This window comes from Colossoma macropomum, unplaced genomic scaffold (assembly GCF_904425465.1).
Source record: "Colossoma macropomum unplaced genomic scaffold, Colossoma_macropomum, whole genome shotgun sequence".
Lineage (NCBI taxonomy): Eukaryota > Metazoa > Chordata > Actinopteri > Characiformes > Serrasalmidae > Colossoma > Colossoma macropomum.
The window spans coordinates 23,766,742-23,785,894 of NW_023494795.1; the positions used below are offsets into that span (position 1 = coordinate 23,766,742).

Consider the following 19,153-nt stretch of genomic DNA (forward strand, 5'->3'; position numbering starts at 1 on the left):
TGATTATTTACCAAATACGAATTTACACATTTTGTGTAATTGACATAATTATTTAATGAAGAGTGCTTTAAGTTACAGTTACATTTTTCAAATTGTGTAAATGACTGCAAATGCTCTTGCCTGTAACCACACCAACACTTCTGTGAGAGGCACTTCCCCATCCATATTTTGGAGTACTAACAGAAGCTTTCACCCTGACCCGGTCTCCAACCCTGAAATTTCCTATAACATATTTAGAAGTAAGAAGATACAAATATTGCAATATTTCAGATTATCAGGAGAATTCATTTTATTAGCTAAGCAGTTCTCCCAAAATGTTATTTATAATAATTGCCCTACATGGCTTTTAGCCCTGCCTGTCTGTACACATAATGTAATGCTAAAGATAAGTGTTTTTATTACAGTAGTAGAAATTTTGTAAAGCAGTTTTAATTAAATCTAGCAGGTAAATTAGAAATAATTTAATGAAATTAACATTGCAAAATCAGCAAAAACACTTGACAAATGTTCTGAATAGTTCAGAGAATCAAGCAATGTGTTTACAGTATCGAGGCAGAATTTACACTGAATGTATTTAAAACTGATGCAGGTAAGATGTGTTTAATGATAGGTTATCTTACTTTTGACCAAAAAAAAATCCAAGATGTATCGATACAATGCAAGGAGATATTGAGTTACAGCACCAAGACCTGAGCAAACTGAATGTAATTTAAAATACTATTAAATAAACCTGTGTGGTTTCTGCGACTGTATGCCAAACAGTTAACTGTTAATGTTTTAGGTCAAGCAGGTGATCACTGAGACATGCACTTTTCATAGTGCTAACTGGTGGCTCAGTAAGCATTCATTACTTCTTAATCATGTAACTAAAGTGAAAAACTAAACAGGTAAACTTCAGACACTTAACACGTCTTCACTGACTGATGGTCCTAAATATCTTTAATTTTATTGTAAATGTACTTTTAATATATACTGCATTCGTACGGATTGCTTTTCATTTTTGCCTATGATCATTGTTTATCTTCACAAGAATAAGGTGATAGTGAAGTGTTCATCTCTCCTGAGTTCATCTCTCCTGAGTTCCACTAACAGTGCATAGTTAAGTAAAGCAAGTAATATGATAATGAGATCATTGTCCTGAAGATTCAAGAGGTACAATACAAGATAAATTTTATGCTCATATGTCACTGGCTTAAGAACTATCAATTGATGGCCCAAATAATTGAAATAAATGGATTTAATCTTGGAGACATAAGGAGTTACTTGGTGTAGCTCGGGTCACGGAGGGTGAAAGTAAGACCATTTACCAGCAACAGCTCAACAGCTGATGTGGTGTAGCTGCTCGGCTTACTGAGACAGAAGATGTCCAGCCAGAGAGAGCACTTGAGCAACTGAAAGGGAGTCATGCACTAATTTTTATTTTATTCTTTTCTTCAATAAATCCTTTTTGGTCATTGCTTTAATATCTGCTTGAAGTCAAGTAATCTTATAACAAGACTAGTTAGTTCATTTTCATGGTGTTACTGCAGTAGTCATTCTTACCTGAGTCAAAACTGGGAGCCAGTTCCATTTCAGAAACTGCAGCCTTCCAAGATTTATGCTCTGGGAAATCTACCATCATGCTTTCACCACTAATAGCTGGAGAAGGAGACAAAAGACACAATATGATATATAGAGTTGACATAGATTTAGTACCAACATGACATGGTTACTTTTTAAATGATTGTAGAAATGAAAGTAAATGTTCTTGCCTGTAACCACACCAACACTCTTGTTAGATGCATCTCCCCAGTCATATTTTGGAGAACTAACAGAAGCTTTCACCCTCACCTCATCTCCAATCCTGAAATTTCCTTTATCATGAAAAGAAGAAATACTAATTTCATGAAGGAAATATCACAATATTTCAGATAATCATGAGTTAATTTGCTGTTTATGCAGTTTAATGTAACTTATAATAACGTTTTGCTGTTTTTAGCCCTGCCTTGTTTTCTATGTGGTTACTGAAGCCATACAAAGCAGTTTCTCTCTTGTTTTAAATCATGTTGAGGTTTATATTAATTCTGAAACAGAGTAATTTCAATCTACTGCTAATGTAGTTTGTAATACTGTATGATGTACTGTTAACTATAAACACAGACAACAGTAAAGACAACAGTTTTCAAGGTACCTACTATTATTGTTTATGCAGTGTATGTTGGGACAGTATGAAAAATATAAATAAAAACAGAGAGCAAACTGTTTTTAACCTGTATTCAGCTTAAAACTGTAAAAAGGCCCATTCTTTTTCTCCATTTCTGTTCAGCAGTCGGGGGTGTCCATTGTTGTATATTGCCCCTTATAATGTGCTATACATTTTAAATGGAAGACAGGAAGATAAATTGCCCAGACTGCAGAAAGTCCAATCTAGCACTGTCTTACTATGAAGCCATGCTATTGTGACATGCAGAATGCACCTTGTTGAAACAAGCAGGGAAGTCAATGAAAAAGACATTGTCTAGATGGCATCATATTTGGCTTCAAAATGCATATGTACCCCTCAGTATTAATGGTGCTTTCACAACCGTGCATGCCAACTCGAGATGGGCCTCCCTTTTTGGCCCATCTCGAGTTATATATATTATATTATATCCAAAAACAATTTGAACGTGGTGACTGGCAAACCTCAGTCCATTCATGCTTAAAAATGTCTGAACCTTTTGATAATGCTCGCACCAGCCAAATGGAAGAAAAACTAGAAAAAAAAAAATCTGTGGATGAATGAGGAAATGTGCCAGCTTAAATGAAACCGGCATAAATCAGAGCACTGCAAGTACTTTATGATATTCTCAACGAGCAGATCTCCACCTACTATAATGCCATGAAAATATCCAGTCATACCTCTCCAAAGTACTTAATAACCACAAATATCATACCAAGGTTCTTTTGTCCACCATAGACCGACTAATTAACCCTAACTTTTATGCTTGTGTGTCTCACAGTGATTTATCTTCTAAAATTTCCAAAGAGTTTGCAATTCATTTTCAAAATAAAATAGCCTTGATAAGACAGAGCATAGCTCAGTCTTTTAAAATAAGCTCCTATAACCTTCCTGATAAGCCAGCTGGACCAGTAATGACATCTTTCTCATATATATATATATATATATATATATATATATATATATATGAATAGATATCCTAGGCTCTGTTTTATCCTGCAAGTAAATGCAGTCCCTAAAGCAGCTTTTTTTGTTTGAGAAATATTGCTAAAGTTTGGCCATTTCTATCTCAGAGCGACGCAGAGAAATTTGTTTGTGTGTTTTACAAGCAGAGTTGATCACTGTACTACTCTTTTTGCTGAGCTTCTTAGGAAAAGAATCCATCCTCTACAACTCATATAAAATGCACCAGAGATCCTAACAAGAACAAAACAGAGAGCTTATATTACGCCTGTTTGAAAGAACCACGCTGGCTGCCAGTATCTTCTATGATAGATTTTAAAGTTTGGCTTTTATATCTGACTGAAGCCCAATAATCCCATAAGCAATCAATTCATTATCACAGTGTCACCATAACAGTCAGCCTTACTTGGATCAGCACTGGGAGCCAGCTCCATTTCAGAAACTGCTGCCTTCCAAGATTTATGCTCAGGAAAATCTACAGTCATACTTTCACCAGCAAGAGCTGCAGAAGGAGAAAAAAAGACTATTTACTGCAAAGAGTTGACACAGTTTTAATGCCATTGATATCATTACTTAACATCTGAGTTACAGTAATGTTTTAAATTGTGACTGTATAAATGACTGTAAATGTTCTTGCCTGTAACCACACCAACACTCCGGTTAGAAGCTCTTCCCCAGTAATATTTTGGAGAACTTACAGAGGCTTTCACCCTGACCCGGTCTCCAATCCTGAAGGTTTCTTTTACGTGGAGAGAAGAAATATGGATTTCATTAAAATGACAAGATTTTGGCTAAAAGCATAAAAACATTAGGCCTTATTCAGAATAAACAGACTCAAACGGTAAGTAGCTACAGAGTGAAAATACCTGTCTACTATATGTGTTTATTAGCAAATGATGGTCAATAAAGAGGGCTGTTGGGTTTTACCCAGTTGCTGGTTAGCTAGCTAACTTTAGGTTAATGTAAGGTAAAGGAAAGCCTAAAGGCACACTAACATTAGCAAGCTGAAGAGCCAAATGGTTTAGTCTAAGTGTGAATTTTAAGAAACTTCACAGGTAGTGAGAGTCTGAACAAATGAAATGGATATGAATAATGCTACTGACAGCTCCTTATGCTATTTATTTTCATATATATCTCTTCAGTAAAACAAAAGAGCAAAATAATGGCACTCTTCATTAAATGAAAGGCTTTACTACAACATGGGTGTAGACAAAAAGTCTCCTCAGTACCTCTTCAGTGCTTTAAAACAAGCATAGCGGCATTAGCCATATATTGCTGCTTACAATAAGTTTATGATAGTGAAAAGATCACATAAAACTGATCATAGCTCAGTTTTGTATTCCTCAATTTCTCAACCTGTAGATGTATCCAACTCCGAAAAAAAGTCCAATCCTTTTTAAACTACAGCAAGATTGATTATTCAACACTGCAAAACATGGAAACCGGGCAAGATAAATGATCTTAACTCTATTTAATATATTTAATATCTTTCATTTTGAGATTGTTGTAACCTTACTGTAAGATTTTCTTAACTCTGTTGTCTAAATTTTTCTTGATTTAGGTCATTATAGTAAGTCAGATTTTCTCACTATATTTGGCAGATATTCTTGCTTGTTTTAAGAAACATGCTTGAAACCAGCATAATTAGCTGCCACTATAGTGAGATAATCGTACTTCCCAAAATTACTCAAAGCAAGTTAAAATATCTACAAATAAGTGAAATAATCTTAAAATAAGCTTACAACAAACTCAGAATTAGAAATATTAGATATATTGACTAGATTTAAGATATTTCACTTTCACTTGCCAAGATACCATATTTTGCTGTGAAAGTGCAACTTATCTTACTGATTATTGGCTGTTTTACTCTTAAATGTATACCAACTAACCTCATAAAGAAATACAATGTGATAAATACATTTTTGGGGCCCAAATTTTGGTGCTATGCCCTTGGATGTACTACATGAAGAGATAAGAGCTCCACCGAAAGTTTGTCAGATACAGGGATATTATGGGCATGCAAAGTTCCAGGGCTCAGCCCATTTTACTGTAGGACTGTTTTCGGGTTTCCTCGAAAAAGATTTTAGAGTTTAAAAGATTTTAAAACTTTTTTGTTCAGTAGTCTGATATCTTGTCTGAATCTTCACACACTTTCCTCTTGCCTGAAATCATGTTGAGCTGTTATCGTAAATATACTTGTTTATGTGGTTTCTGACATACATTTATTTATGACAGTGCAGCTGATTAGAGGAGGAGCATAAACACTATAAAGACTGACTCTGTCCAGCATGGAGAGTGAGGAGCTTGGGCCACTGACCCATGCTGAGAGATAATGACGGGACTCTTGGAAAGTCTATTTAAGAGTTAACTTTTGGCACTATGACTGAGCTCTGCTGTTCACCTGCGCTGGTGTTTGTGCCTGTTCTCAGTAGACTTGGCCCCTTCTCAGGCCAATGTCAGAAGACTTATTTGTAGACTTTTACACAGTGTCAGAAACCAGATAAGTAAGTTCATTTAAACTTTCCAGCATGATGTGGTTTGAGGCAAGTACGCCATCATTCAGGCAAGCAGTTTGCTAAGAGGTGACTATGAGCATGCATTAGTTGTTAGCCTCATAGATAGTGCAAAATTCAATAAAATTGAGACACCAAACACATCATAGCTGATCAAGTACATTTGGGGTAAGAAAATAATTGTGTGAAATTTTTGGCTAAATCATTATTTTAATATCCTATAATAATCCCATAAGCAGTCTGTTCATTATTCATAATAGTCAGTCTTACCTGAGTCTTCACTGGGAGCCAGTTCCATTTCAGAAATTTCAGCCTTCCAAGATTTATGCTCAGGAAAATCTACAGTCATACTTTCACCACTAATAGCTGAGGATGGAGAAAAAAGACACTTTTAACTATATTGTGTTGATACATATCTATTGTAATTGTTATGATGTTATGATAATAAAGAACTGTCACCGGTACAAACAACTATAAATGTTCTTGCCTGTAACCACACCAACACTCCGGTGAGATGCACTTCCCCATTTGTATTTTGGAGTACTAACAGAGGCTTTCACCCTGACCTGGTCTCCAACCCTGAAAGTTCCTTTATTATGGAGAGAATAAATACATTTGTTTCCAGTAAGAAAACAAATATCACTATATTTTAAATATATATGTTATCTTAGCAGTTGTTACTAAATGTTACTTACAATAGCTTTTTTACATGAATTATTAACCTGCTTGTCTGTTTGTGATACGTTATAAAGACAGATGACCTTTCAAGAATTAATTAATCACTTTGCATTGGTTTCCATGTAGTTACTGAATAATAAGCCTTAGAATGTGACATAAAGAGGATCTTAAATGGGTAACTTTCATTTTTTGTTCTCTTTAATAGGCTTAAAAAAGATTGTGAAATAAAAAATAAATAAATCGCATACATGCACAAGTACATACATATACAAAGTACATATACAAATGTTATTATTACAGTATTGGCAATTTGGTAGACTGCTAATGCTTTTAATGAAAGCTAGAAGTTACATAAATCATCAGTTGAAATTGTCAGGGCGAAAGGAGAACGATGGCCTAAGTTATTAAGTGTAGTAAGAGCAATTAGGTCTCATCTAATCTCATTTAAATGCGACCTACACTGAAAACATGAGAGGTCAGCTCAATATGACATAATAAGGTAAACGATTACATAGATTTTCTTGAAGTAACTCAACTTGAGAACACTAGAGTTCACCCAATTATCTAATTGAATTGACTGAGGGAAGTCCAAGCTAGTGTGAAATAATATTTTAAAAATCTATATTATTTACTGAACTCAGATGCAGAACTGAAGAACTGCGGGAAAGCTTGACCTAACTAAGAGTTTGCATTGGGTGAACCCTCAAGTTGAGTCAACTCAAGAAAATTTGAGTAATCAGATGCCTTGTAATTTTAAGCTTTATAACACCATAAAGCCTTTAGTTTAATTCTATGTTTTTCATACCAGTGGTTGGCCAGAAATTCAAATCAGCCAAAACATGTTTGATGTCTGAAATCCGTTTCTTTAGTGCACACTGCATGTCTAAATTATCACACACTTGCTTAAAAAACATGTTGAGGTATATGGTCATTCTCAAATAGCTTGCTTATGTGGCTTGTGAACACACACACAAAGAACTAATTGTTAACTGCTAACTGTTTTGGTAACTTTGGCTAGCAGTTAATTTGAAATGCTGCAGTAAAATGACTTCATCTTTGGTTTGTGTGTAGTCTAATGGACTTCAAATAAAAATATGTGGTCTTTTTGGTGTACTTATTGGTAATTGTCATTTTATAACATTTATGCAATATACATACGTATATATATATATATATATATATATATATATATATATATATATATGTATGTCCATTTCTCTAGATACAAATGTAGTGCATAGTATATAGACTGTCATACAGTGTCAGAAACCAGATAAGCAAGTCTATTTAAAATAACATGATGTGTCCTGAAGTGTCTGATTATTTTATTATTATTTAGGCACAATGTCAACTTGTGACTATATAAGCATTACATGTTAACTTCATAACTAATGTGCAAAACTAAAAAAGGAAACTTCAGACACCAAACACATCTAGGCTTATTGACTACAGGGAAAGGGAATAAAATCAATTATATTTAATATCTGACTGAAGCGTAATAATCCTATAATCAGTTTACTCATTTTCATGACCATAATTGTCAGTCTTACCTGAGTCTTCACTGGGAGCCAGTTCCATTTCAGAAATTTCAGCCTTCCAAGATTTATGCTCAGGAAAATCTACAGTCATAGTTTCACCACTAATAGCTGCAGAAGGAGAAAAAAGACACTTATTACTCTGTAGAGTTCATACAACTTTAGTGTAATTGATATAATTGAAGAACTTCAAGTCACAGTAACATTTTTCCAATAGCATAAATGACTGTAAAGTGTTCTTGCCTGTAACCACACCAACACTCTTGTGAGAGGCACTTCCCCACTTATATTTTGGAGTACTAACAGAGGCTTTCACCCTGACCCGGTCTCCAACCCTGAAGTTTTCTATAATATGGAGAGAGGAAATACAAAATCACAATATTTTAGATAAGCGCAAGAGTTCATTTGTTATCCTAGCAGTTAAAGTGTTACTCATAATGTACAAAGTTTGTTTATCAATTTGTCTGTGTCATGTGGTAAAGACTAAGTCATAGGAATCATTTAAGAATGAATAGACACAACTTCTAAAGAAATAAATACTGATAAATGAAGACATTGACCCTTTAAGTTTCACAGACCTGTCAGTGGGTCCACACTTCAATTTTTCACACTTAATAATTAACAATAACTCACTCACATTGCTTGTGTTGCATGTAGTTACTAGATGATAAGCTTTAAGAAGTACTTGTGAGCTGAAAGGGTCTACTTTTACTTTTTTTCCTCAAGAGGATTTTTGAGGATTGTGAATTAAATAAATAAACAAATAAATAGCCAGTACTGTGCAAAAATCAGAAACCACCTTTCATATTCTTCATTTCCAGTCAAACTGTCCTTTAATTATGTAAAATGTGCATTTTTGGCATCAGGAGGAAAAAAAAGAAACAGAAAACATAAGTTTGCCAGAAAAGTATGATTACATTCCATGCATGTAGTAAGTATATAATGCCAAAATTGTGTGCAGGGGCGATTTAATGCACCTGTTTGCCTGGGCTGAATTTGACTTAGAAGTTACAACTAGATACTTATAGGAAAATATGAGCTTAGAAAAGGAGAAGAGGGAATGGAATGCTGAGTTTATTAATTGTTCCATGCTAATAATGCTAACAGTTCTGCTGTGTTTAAATCAGGAAAAGGGGCATATTTGCCCCTTTGCAAACAAACCTTGGTTGTTTTGCTGATGTTAATGGTTTTATCGAGTAAGCTGCACCACACTTCAGTGGAGAAATGTTGCAGTATCACACAGTGGATTGGACAGAGCGCAGATATAGCACATATGAAATCATGTTCATCTCAAGTTCAGGATAAGTTTATATTTTATATTCTTTCTTACTGTACTCATATGGTTGTAATGTAACTTAGGCCTACTTCACATATAGCATGCATGGCGTGAGTGACGCAGAGCAGCAGAGCGTCGCAGACACAGCACTGAAGCAGCATGGTAATTAGAGATTCCATGTACTGCAGGACACACAACAAAATAAACTGAGATAAAAGATGAAATGAAATTAAATGAAACAGAAAACCAAAAAACAACTTTTTAAAAATGCAAATTCTTTCATTTGATTTAATACATGAATATTATCAAACTAAATATTAGTTTTAGATTCCATGTTACATCCACACAGAAGTATTACATGTGAAGCAGGCCTTACTTTTCACAACCCACTGTTTTCCAGCTAAAAAGTATGAGGTTAAATGTGACTAGGGTAGTAACTATAGCTGAGATAAAAAAAGATGATTAGCACTTTAGATTGACTACATTCTCAGTGTAAATTTAGAATCTTAACCGACTGGTCTGGTTCTGGGTTTAAGTTACTGCAATAATGGAGAGATGATGAATGGCAGTGCTGGATGCTGGATGTCTCTGACTGGCGGTGGTGGTGAGTGCACATTCATTGAAAAAAATGGTTTTGAATTTTTGGATGCTATGTGCCGTTTGATGCATGGTTACGTTAGGCATTGGTTCTGCTGATTCTTAGCCATGTGACTACCTCTTTCCATGCTTACTAAAACTGGTGTAATTTGCCCACATCAGTCAGGAGGGAACTCAGGTATGTTGTGTTGAATTATACTGATTTCATGGATTTTAACCACAACCATAGGGCTCACAAGTCTCACAAGCAGGTTAAAGCACCCCTGAGTGCACACATTGGTTCTTAGACCTCTGAGGTATCCATGCTTTACATGCTTCATTTTTTTACATTCAATTATCTATGTTATTTAGACCCAGGACTTAATTGCCTTCCTCTTGTTCGATATCCACTCCCACGAGAAGCTGTATAAAGGCCAGTGTCACTATCTGACTATTAACACTATTGCTATGCATAACCCTACAGCCAGTTCACACAGTTCACTTCATGTACCTCAGGTAACCACATTAGTTTTTTTTTCATAGATAATGTCACATATTCTCTCTCTCTTTACTATACAGTTTTTTACCTTCTTTAAATCTGTACCGCTCGCTAAAGATGCACCAATATCGCTTTTACTCTTCTCATACCAATACCGATACCTGTTCCTTAAATATATGTTGATACCGAGTACTGATACCAATACTAACTTTATCTAACCTAACTAACATATACGTCCTAAAATTTATACAATTCCATTTCAAAATATTTTATTTTGGTAAAATCCATGTTCTGTGTCACAAGTAAAAAATACTCAGCTTGACTAGGTAGATGGCAAGAATATTTTTGATTAGTTACTGTATTTAGTATTTTATATCATGTATTACTAATATGGATCATGTTTAACAAGTTAAGTAAGTGTAAAATATCTTTATTGTGCACAATACACAGAACTGATCAATATGGAGGTAAATCTGTGGAGTGTACACATAAGCACACAGCAGCTGCTCTGGCTTGGCAAAAACACAGCCAAATGTTGTTTTACGTCCGGATTTCTCAAGTCATTTGTCTCATACATGCACCTCGTTTACTCACACATACAGCTCTGAGCATCAGACTCTGCCAGAGTTTAGTAAATATTACAGTCGTTCACGATGTCAGTAGCAGCAACTTTCAGCATTTTTTCCAGAATAGGCCATGTGATCCAGCTAACAGAAGTAGGCACACAGCAGGCGGGGGTAGTGGACACAGTAGCCCAGCTAGAGCCAGTTTATGAGAAGCCTGGCCACTTCCTATTCCCCCCATTATATCAAAAACAGGACTGCTAAACAGCAGAGGCCGCTCACAAGTGAGTCCTCAATGAATGGGAGTAAATGGCGCTCAACGGCTAAAAACGAAAAGTTAAAATAGTTTCTAATGACTTGCCCAGAACGTTTCTTTAATTTTAGAAAGTAGAAGGATGTATTTCACTAAAAAAACAAAGAAATCTTACCCATATATTTCCTTTTTTGTACAGCAAACAGGTTTTGGGCGGCATTATTAAATTATTATTTTCTATGTGAAATATATTTCTGTAGGCCTAGCATAGGTTAAAAACCTTCAGTCTAGAAAAGCCCTGGCTGCATCTGTCTATCTATCTATCTGCATCCATCCATCCATCCATCCATCTATCTATCTATCTAAGCAAGTTTATTTGAAATTACTTACCAATATGTTGGCGTTTTTAATGTAATCATTTACATATTTTATTTTAATGTAATAAATAAGTAAACTTCAGGCAGCAAACACATCTTGGCTACTAGACTTTTGAAGTAAAGGTATAATTGTGTAAATTTGATTTTTGGCCAGATCATAATTTAAATTTTTGTCTGAAGTCCTTTCATCCTACAACCAGTTCCTTCACTATTATGGTGTCACTTTAATCGTCAAACTTACCTGAGTCAGCACTGGGAGCCAGCTCCACTTCAGAAACTGCAGCCTTCCAGGATTTATGTTCAGGAAAATCTACAGTCATATTTTCACCATCAACAGCTGAAGATAGAGAGAAGCATTATTTACTACATACAGCTGATACAGATTTAGTGTAATTGGTATGATTACTTAATGAAGAACTGTAAGTTGGTTACATTTTTCAATTCTGTAAATGAACATAAATGTCTGAAAATGTTCTTGCCTGTAACCACACCAACACTCCTGTGAGAGGCATCTCCCCACTTATATTTTGGAGCACTAACAGAGGCTTTCACCCTGACTCGGTCTCCAACCCTGAAGTATCCTTTAACATGGAGAGAGGAATTGCTGATTTACTGATTTATACTGATTTTTTATATAAGTAATGAATGCCCGCTACGTAAACCAGGCTTGGATCTATAGCATTGTCTCCTATATAATCAATATTCAACATTCAATATTTAACATTCAACATTCAATACAACATTCTCGACATGCTTTTTCCTGTGCGTAATTTAAGAAGGGAAGTGTGGTGAGATACCTCACTCTGTTATCAGAGAAGAAAAGTTACACAAATAAGCAAAAATCCTCTTTCAACAGTCATTCATTATCTAATTAGCTTGGTTTGAAAATAAGAGACGACTCTGCACCCTTCACCAACCACCTGTAGGCAACAGAGAACAGAGAAGCTTGTCTTTCTTTGAAAATGTGTGAACATTTTGGGGAACTGTGTGTGAGTGAGAAACACTATTTGTAATGCCATATGATGGATATAATTCAATGAAGTATGTTGGGGGAACAACCGTCTTTTCTTCTTGGTGAGAAGGGAGGTTGTGCTGGACCCGGGAGGAGACAGAACGGGTAGCTTGTTTTCCCCAGTAATGAATGACCCCTAGAAGACGCAGTAAACATCTTCATCGAACTTATCACTGGATCTCCTCATGTCTCTGTATATCACCCTTGGCTGACACTTCTCTTTCCAGAAAAAACAAACCCTGTCTTCCTCCACAGCATTTACCTACAACTTCAGATAACTTGTTACATTGCCTGCTGACACTCCATGCAGTACCGCTCTACGATCATTTTTCCTTTCCTAGAAGGTGTCTTTATCCTTGCTATCTTTGGCCTACTAAGATGCTCGGAGCTTTCAGATGTGTTCAACCTGTCTCTCCATCCTTGCTTTTCTAAACTCACCATACTTTATATGAACACACTGATACTCACTTTAGTATGTATTAAGACAGATCTTACTCAGAATGTTCCTCTCTACCTATACCAATTAAAGTCCTCTCTTAGTCCATACAAACCTCTAGTGCACCTACTCTAACTCAATTAATTATAGACCAGTTTCTCTGCTCTCCCAGTTCTCAAAGATTTTAGAAAAACTATTTTTTTAAGAGTTACATTGATAATAGATATTAATATGTACAAATAAATAATATCAAGTCTAAACTATTGAAAGTCACTTGTGGAGTTCCACAAGGTTCATTGTTAGGACCCATATTGTTTACACTGTATATAAATGATCTCTGTAAAGTGTCTAAATTTGTTTTATTTGCTGATGATACTAATTTATATTGCTCTGGGAAAAGTTTAGAACAGCTACTGAATACAGTGGGAAGGGAATTGAAAGTTTTAACGAAATGGTTTGATATTAACAAGTTATCCCTAAATTTAAGTAAAACAAAGTTTATAATATTTAGAAATTGACAAACCAAGAATAAAGTTAAAATTATGATTGATGATGTTGAAATAGAAATGGTCTATGGAAACAGATTTCTGGGTGTGATAATTGATCATAAATGATGTTGGAAACAGCACATAATGTAAAAACTAAAATGTCTAACACTACTGTAATATTATATAAAACTAAAGATATCTTGAATCAAAATTCACTCTACATTCTGTACTGTTCCTTCATGATTGCGTATGATTTATAAAGGGTAGTCAAAATAAGCTATAGCTTCAGACTATACCCTTTTGGTGAGTACTTGTTTTTGTATTGATTATTATGTCCATTAATTTTATACCTATAATTGTTCCTTTTATTTTTGTATTACCTATTATTTTTTTCTCTCTTATTTTTACGTGTGTAAACACCTTGATAAACCGAAATATTAATTACTAAATTATAATTACAATCACTAACAAAATGCATTATAGTGTGACCCATTTTTCATTGCTGAAACCAGTGTAGTTGTATCATGCCACTGATTCTACACTCACCTGCGCCCAATTTTCTCTAAGCGGTTATCCTCCAGGGGCTGTATTACAGAAACATTTCAACTCTGAAATCTTATCTGTGTAGTCACCGTAACAACTCCAGTTAAGACTGAATTTAGAACAATAGCTATTGCAGAACAACAGCTCTTAAGTTCATTATCTTATCCTAACTCCAGATCAGAAAACGGTATTACCGAAACATCCTAAATCATGAAATGTCCTAACTTTAGGACTACCCCAATGGTGTCCTAACTTCTGTTTTTACCGTCCGTTTCTATAATCTCAACTGTTATAGGCAGCATAGAGTTTTTTTAAAAATCCCAGACACTGAGGACACAGTCTCCACTGTCCCCTATTATCACCTTTTTGTGTTTATGATGATGAAAACACATCAAATTAAATATTACAATGATAGTGGTGAATAATGTAGAGAGGCTGCCTACTATGCAACCTATAAATATGTGCTGTGATTGGACATTTCAACAAGATGCACGGTTCGACAGAACACTGGCTAAAGCGTTTGGGAAATGGAAACCGAAACTGAAACTTAATCTCTAGTTTATTACACTTTAGTTTTGCTTTGACCTTTTTTAATTGGTTAGGGCTGGTTTGACAGCCACTGCCATAACCAGTAGATGTACTATTATGGTGTCATCATAATAGCAGATCTTACCTGGGTCTGTACTGGAAGCCAGTTCCGTTTCAGAAACTGCGGCCAGCCAAGACTTATGATCAGGAAAATCTACTTTCAAACGATCACCCATAAGAGCTGCAGAGAAACAAAACACCACTGTTTTTTGTGTAATTCATATATGATTACTTAATACATGTGAGTTACTGTGAGTTAAGGTTACATTTTTTCCAAGTGTATTAATAACTGTATAAATGACTGTAAATGTTCTTGCCTGTAACCACACCAACACTCTTGTGAGAGGCATCTCCCCATCCATACTTTGGAGAAGTAACCGAGGCTTTCACCTTTATTCGGTCTCCAACCCTGAAGCATCCTATAACATGGATATAGGAAGTATTGATTTCATTAAAAGAAAGAAATATAGTATTTTAGATTATCATGATGGCTAATTCATCATCTAATAAGCTATGACAAAAATTACTTGATATTATTATATTACACTCAAAAAACTTTTTTGGGTGAAAACATTGTCACTGGGGTGGTTCCCTCAAGAGCACCTCTTTAATACCTATTCTTAGGGAACATAGCTGTATTCCATTGCAGTTATATTTTTCAAGTTGCATTGACTCCATTCACCATGTTTTGACTCCAGCCTATTTATTTTATTTTACTACTTACTAGTGCCCCTTTCCTCTGGGAAAGTGAATGTGGTGTACCTTTAAAACTATTTTAAAGTACACAATTATATATAAAAGTACCCACTTTAAAAAAAGTACATTATAGTATCTCTCTTTCAGAAGCATCAGCAACTGATAAGTAAGACATTCACCTTTAAATTATAGACATAAAAACTCATAAGTAGTGAAAAATTTAAGTTCAAAAACCAATCCCTGTAGGGTCGTCCAGTGGCATTGGTCCTAGGAGAGGTCCTAGGAGAAAGAAAGGAGCTTTGTAGGAAATTTGAAAATCTCCTTTTCAGACTCTGCATCAGTTATAAATCAGTGCCATTCTAAAAACATTGCCCATCATTTATGATTTAAATGTTCCATGTGAAAAGTGCATGCACCCTGATGGGTGCTGCTTGCAGTGCAGTTTGTGGATGTATCTAAGCTCTCTTTGCAGTTATGACTGTCCATAGAAATCAAGGTGTTCTACAGCAGTTTTAGATGAAAATCAAATGGAAGTTGATTGTCTAAGTTGCTAATGATGACACATTTGATGTTTCTCATCTACCATTCGAAAACTTTCGAAGAATTCCAAATATGTGAAAATAAAACCATCTTCACACTCATGAAGTGTGGCTCTCCTTATTGTTATCTTTCTTATAGTTCTGATTGGCCCATAAAAAATTAATACTATAAATATGGGTTGCCTGAATAATGACCGTGAGCTGCTGCTGTACTGTGCTGTGCTTGGGGGAGAATGATTTCCTGGGTGCTTGGCTGACAGAATAAAAGATGACTGAGAGAACGTAGAGGAAATCATAACTAGATTCTAGGCTCACCCATCCTGAATAAATCCACGTTAGACAGGAGTTGCTGACCGTTATCACTCATTTTTTATTCTTGGAAATTCTAAAACATACAATCTATAATCAGTTTTCCCTCTTTCTCACTCAGATCAAGCTCCAGGATCCCAACCAGCCTGGTATCAAACTGGCACACTCTACACAAACTGGCCTTTTAGCAGTGTTGGAGTAACTCTGTAAAGCAAGATCAGCCACACTGTGGACTTGACATACGTACAACTACTCTAGTGCATTTCATACTGATTGCATTACCTTTCCAGGAAGCTTAGTGCCCAACTTCATTCCCTTAAGCAGAAGAAGAAATTTACATCTTGGAAAAGCACTTTTAAGATCCACTTGTGTTTTATTTCTTTTTGCATCTTTGCATTTTTTGAAAGATGTTCACTGACTGCATATAGCACATGATCATGCCTGGTATTTTCAAGCTACCTCATCTCACTTTTTTAACAATAAAATGAATCCAGTATTAATGACTTACAAGTGCACTCTCTGAATGTTTGTGATAAAATGATGTAAAATTAGTTTCTTTTATTAGGTATTTAGTGCATTGCTACTGCAGAATTAGGACTTCCATAATGAAGGACCTTTCCTGTGGAAAAGCGAAATTCTATCATGCAACTTATGTTTTTAACAAAAGACAAAACAAAACAAAAGTTTTTTTTAAGTATTATTGGTTAAACCATTTTATAAAATACTTCACTGTGTATTTTGTGTTAAAAGAAGAGAACGCATTAGTAAGAGACACTCATTTAGTTCATTTGTCACTTTAAAAACTGGTATTTACTCACCACAGTCAGTGACCCTCTTATGAAGTCCATCTTTCTCCCTTTGTAACTGGTCCAACTGGATTATTGTGGTGTTGTAACTGGTCTCCCATTTTTCCTTTTCTTGAGTTAATAGCTTTATTTTGTCCTGTAACTGGTCTCTTTCTATCGTTAGATTGTAACTAGTCTGAAACTGGGGTCTCTCTAGCATCAGGCTGTTGTAACTGGCCTGTAACTGGTCTCTCTCTCTCGTCACATTGTTGTAACTGGCCTGTAACCTGTCTTTCTCTGCAATCAACCTGGCATGCAGCACTATGATGGTAGGCAGCAGGACAACGCACAACAGGCCCAGGCTCACTCCAGTCACTTTGTAGCATCTGCTTTGTGGCATCACTTTGTAGCATCTGCTTCGTGCAGTGTTGAACACTGAAACTATACAGAGTAAGTCTATAAGATGCATCATAGAGCTGGCAACTGAGATGTTATTAATTACTCAGCTTCCCATAGAGAATTTGTCTCATCTGTTCTGAACAGAGCAGAACTAAATTCATTTCAGAAGGATAACTGGGGGGTTAATGTTTCTGTTTAAATCATTAATCATTTCCATTGAGAAACATTTATGTACTGGCTTAATCAGGGTCTGAATTATGCATAGGCACAGCAGTAATTATGCTCATAAAACAGGTGTGTTAAAAGAGAGACATAATGAGTTACGTATAACACTTCACCATGTCCAGTTAAGGCCAATATACAGTGGAATCCAAAAATTTAAGACCACATCAAACAACACTTTTTAATAGAAACAACAATGTTTTGGAACCTCAAAAAATTAAAAGAAAGAAAAATTATGAAAATGAAAATGAAGAAGGAATATTCAACATTTTGCACTATTCCAGGATCACTATTCAAACTGAGAAACATTTGTGAAATTGACCCTGTTAAGGCCTTTTTAAGGGCCTTTTTTCCTAGTCTTTTAATTAAAACACATTTTCAGATAACTCTCAAGTGGATTTGATCCACTGATCCTCTGAGTCTGTGCCAGCTTGAGCACACACTGTCATTAAAGCAAAAATGGGCTGTACCAAATACTAAGAAATTCTTAAATTCATGAAGCATTTAAAGATTCTACCTTGCACTCAAAGTGTTATGCTGATAATATCATTTGTGATGATAACCATTGTATTAAATTAGAAAGGAATGCAAAATAGAAGCATTTTCACCAGTGGTCTCAGACTTTTGGAGTCCACTGTACTTTGTGTTACCTTGGGGTGTCCAGTCTTATCTGGAGGTTTTCATTTCAATTAGGTAGAAGCGCACCTGATTTTACTTGTTTAATCAGTTGTTCTCAATTCATTTGCTGATCAGGTGCACTCCTGCCTTGTTGGAATTAAAACTTGCAGCCACACCAGCCCTTTGAAGATAAGACTGGACACCCCTGCTTCAACACAACCAGATTCTAATCTTCTTTACTACAGGCCATGTGTTTAGATTTTTAACAGAAAAATGACAAATTCTGTTCTGTTCTTAAGGTGTGACACAAAATATACCGTAATACAGCTCTGTGGAAAGATAGTAGGATGAGAAAAAAGAGGTAATGTGTGTGCATGTGCTCATGAATATACTGTACCTAAGTTCTCAGGTCCCATACTGCTTTTGGTCCTGCGAGTCTTGAAGTTGTCTTCAATCTCATAAATCTCTTCATTTGGGTTCTCGTCGACACTTGAATCATCAATGATTTTTGAATATGCATAAATTTTCTCAGTCATCTCCATTTTGCTCTCCTCTGATGATTGTTATCTTGTATTGAAGTGCAAATCAGTTCAGCTGTTTTGATTCATATCAGTTTGGAATGTTTGACTCTACATGAGACTCAAGCAACGTAGCGGTTTGAAATAAAATTCTGAGTCACTCTGAGCATGGTACTATTGTTTTGAACGTGTATGTCCTCTTTTATTAATTTTGTTTGCTGATCTTGCAAGACTTGGTTTCAATATATTGTCTTGCAAACTAAGAGTTTTTTGAGGAAAGAGAACTCCAGACTTGTGCAATCTCTGGTAGAAAGAAAAAAATGGCCTGAATTATACCTTGATGTCGACCCTAAAGTACAGCTGTTGTACCCAGAGATGTGGGCACTTGGACTGTTTTGTCTGAAAAATATAACGGGGTCACTTTGTAAACCTTTGAGGCTGTGCTTTAGAGAGGTGATGCGTAGTCCTGCTACACTGCCTCCTTCTTTATACACTGTGACAGTCAGTCTTCTCGAGATGAATGAGGGTAGGATCAATGACCTTCAGAACAGTGACGAAATATTAAAC

General features: G+C 35.5%; 1 protein-coding gene across 3 annotated transcripts in view; it reads right to left on the reverse strand.

Moving 5' to 3' along the window:
- The window catches only part of LOC118815656 (E3 ubiquitin-protein ligase KEG-like), a 45,189-nt gene extending 26,441 nt beyond the window's left edge, over window positions 1–18,748 (reverse strand). For all 3 annotated transcript variants that reach the window (XM_036581923.1, XM_036581922.1, XM_036581920.1), the window contains exons 1-15: window positions 18,466–18,748; window positions 16,863–17,270; window positions 14,818–14,919; window positions 14,586–14,681; window positions 11,913–12,014; window positions 11,675–11,770; window positions 8,133–8,234; window positions 7,905–8,000; window positions 6,164–6,265; window positions 5,947–6,042; window positions 3,801–3,902; window positions 3,570–3,665; window positions 1,752–1,853; window positions 1,543–1,638; window positions 121–222 (exon numbers count right to left, since the gene is read on the reverse strand). In XM_036581923.1, the coding sequence (XP_036437816.1) occupies window positions 121–222; window positions 1,543–1,638; window positions 1,752–1,853; window positions 3,570–3,665; window positions 3,801–3,902; window positions 5,947–6,042; window positions 6,164–6,265; window positions 7,905–8,000; window positions 8,133–8,234; window positions 11,675–11,770; window positions 11,913–12,014; window positions 14,586–14,681; window positions 14,818–14,919; window positions 16,863–17,270; window positions 18,466–18,610 (1,843 nt within the window). In that variant the 5' untranslated portion in view covers window positions 18,611–18,748. The remainder of the gene's footprint in view (window positions 1–120; window positions 223–1,542; window positions 1,639–1,751; window positions 1,854–3,569; window positions 3,666–3,800; window positions 3,903–5,946; window positions 6,043–6,163; window positions 6,266–7,904; window positions 8,001–8,132; window positions 8,235–11,674; window positions 11,771–11,912; window positions 12,015–14,585; window positions 14,682–14,817; window positions 14,920–16,862; window positions 17,271–18,465) is intronic.
- Window positions 18,749–19,153: the final 405 nt, after the last annotated feature.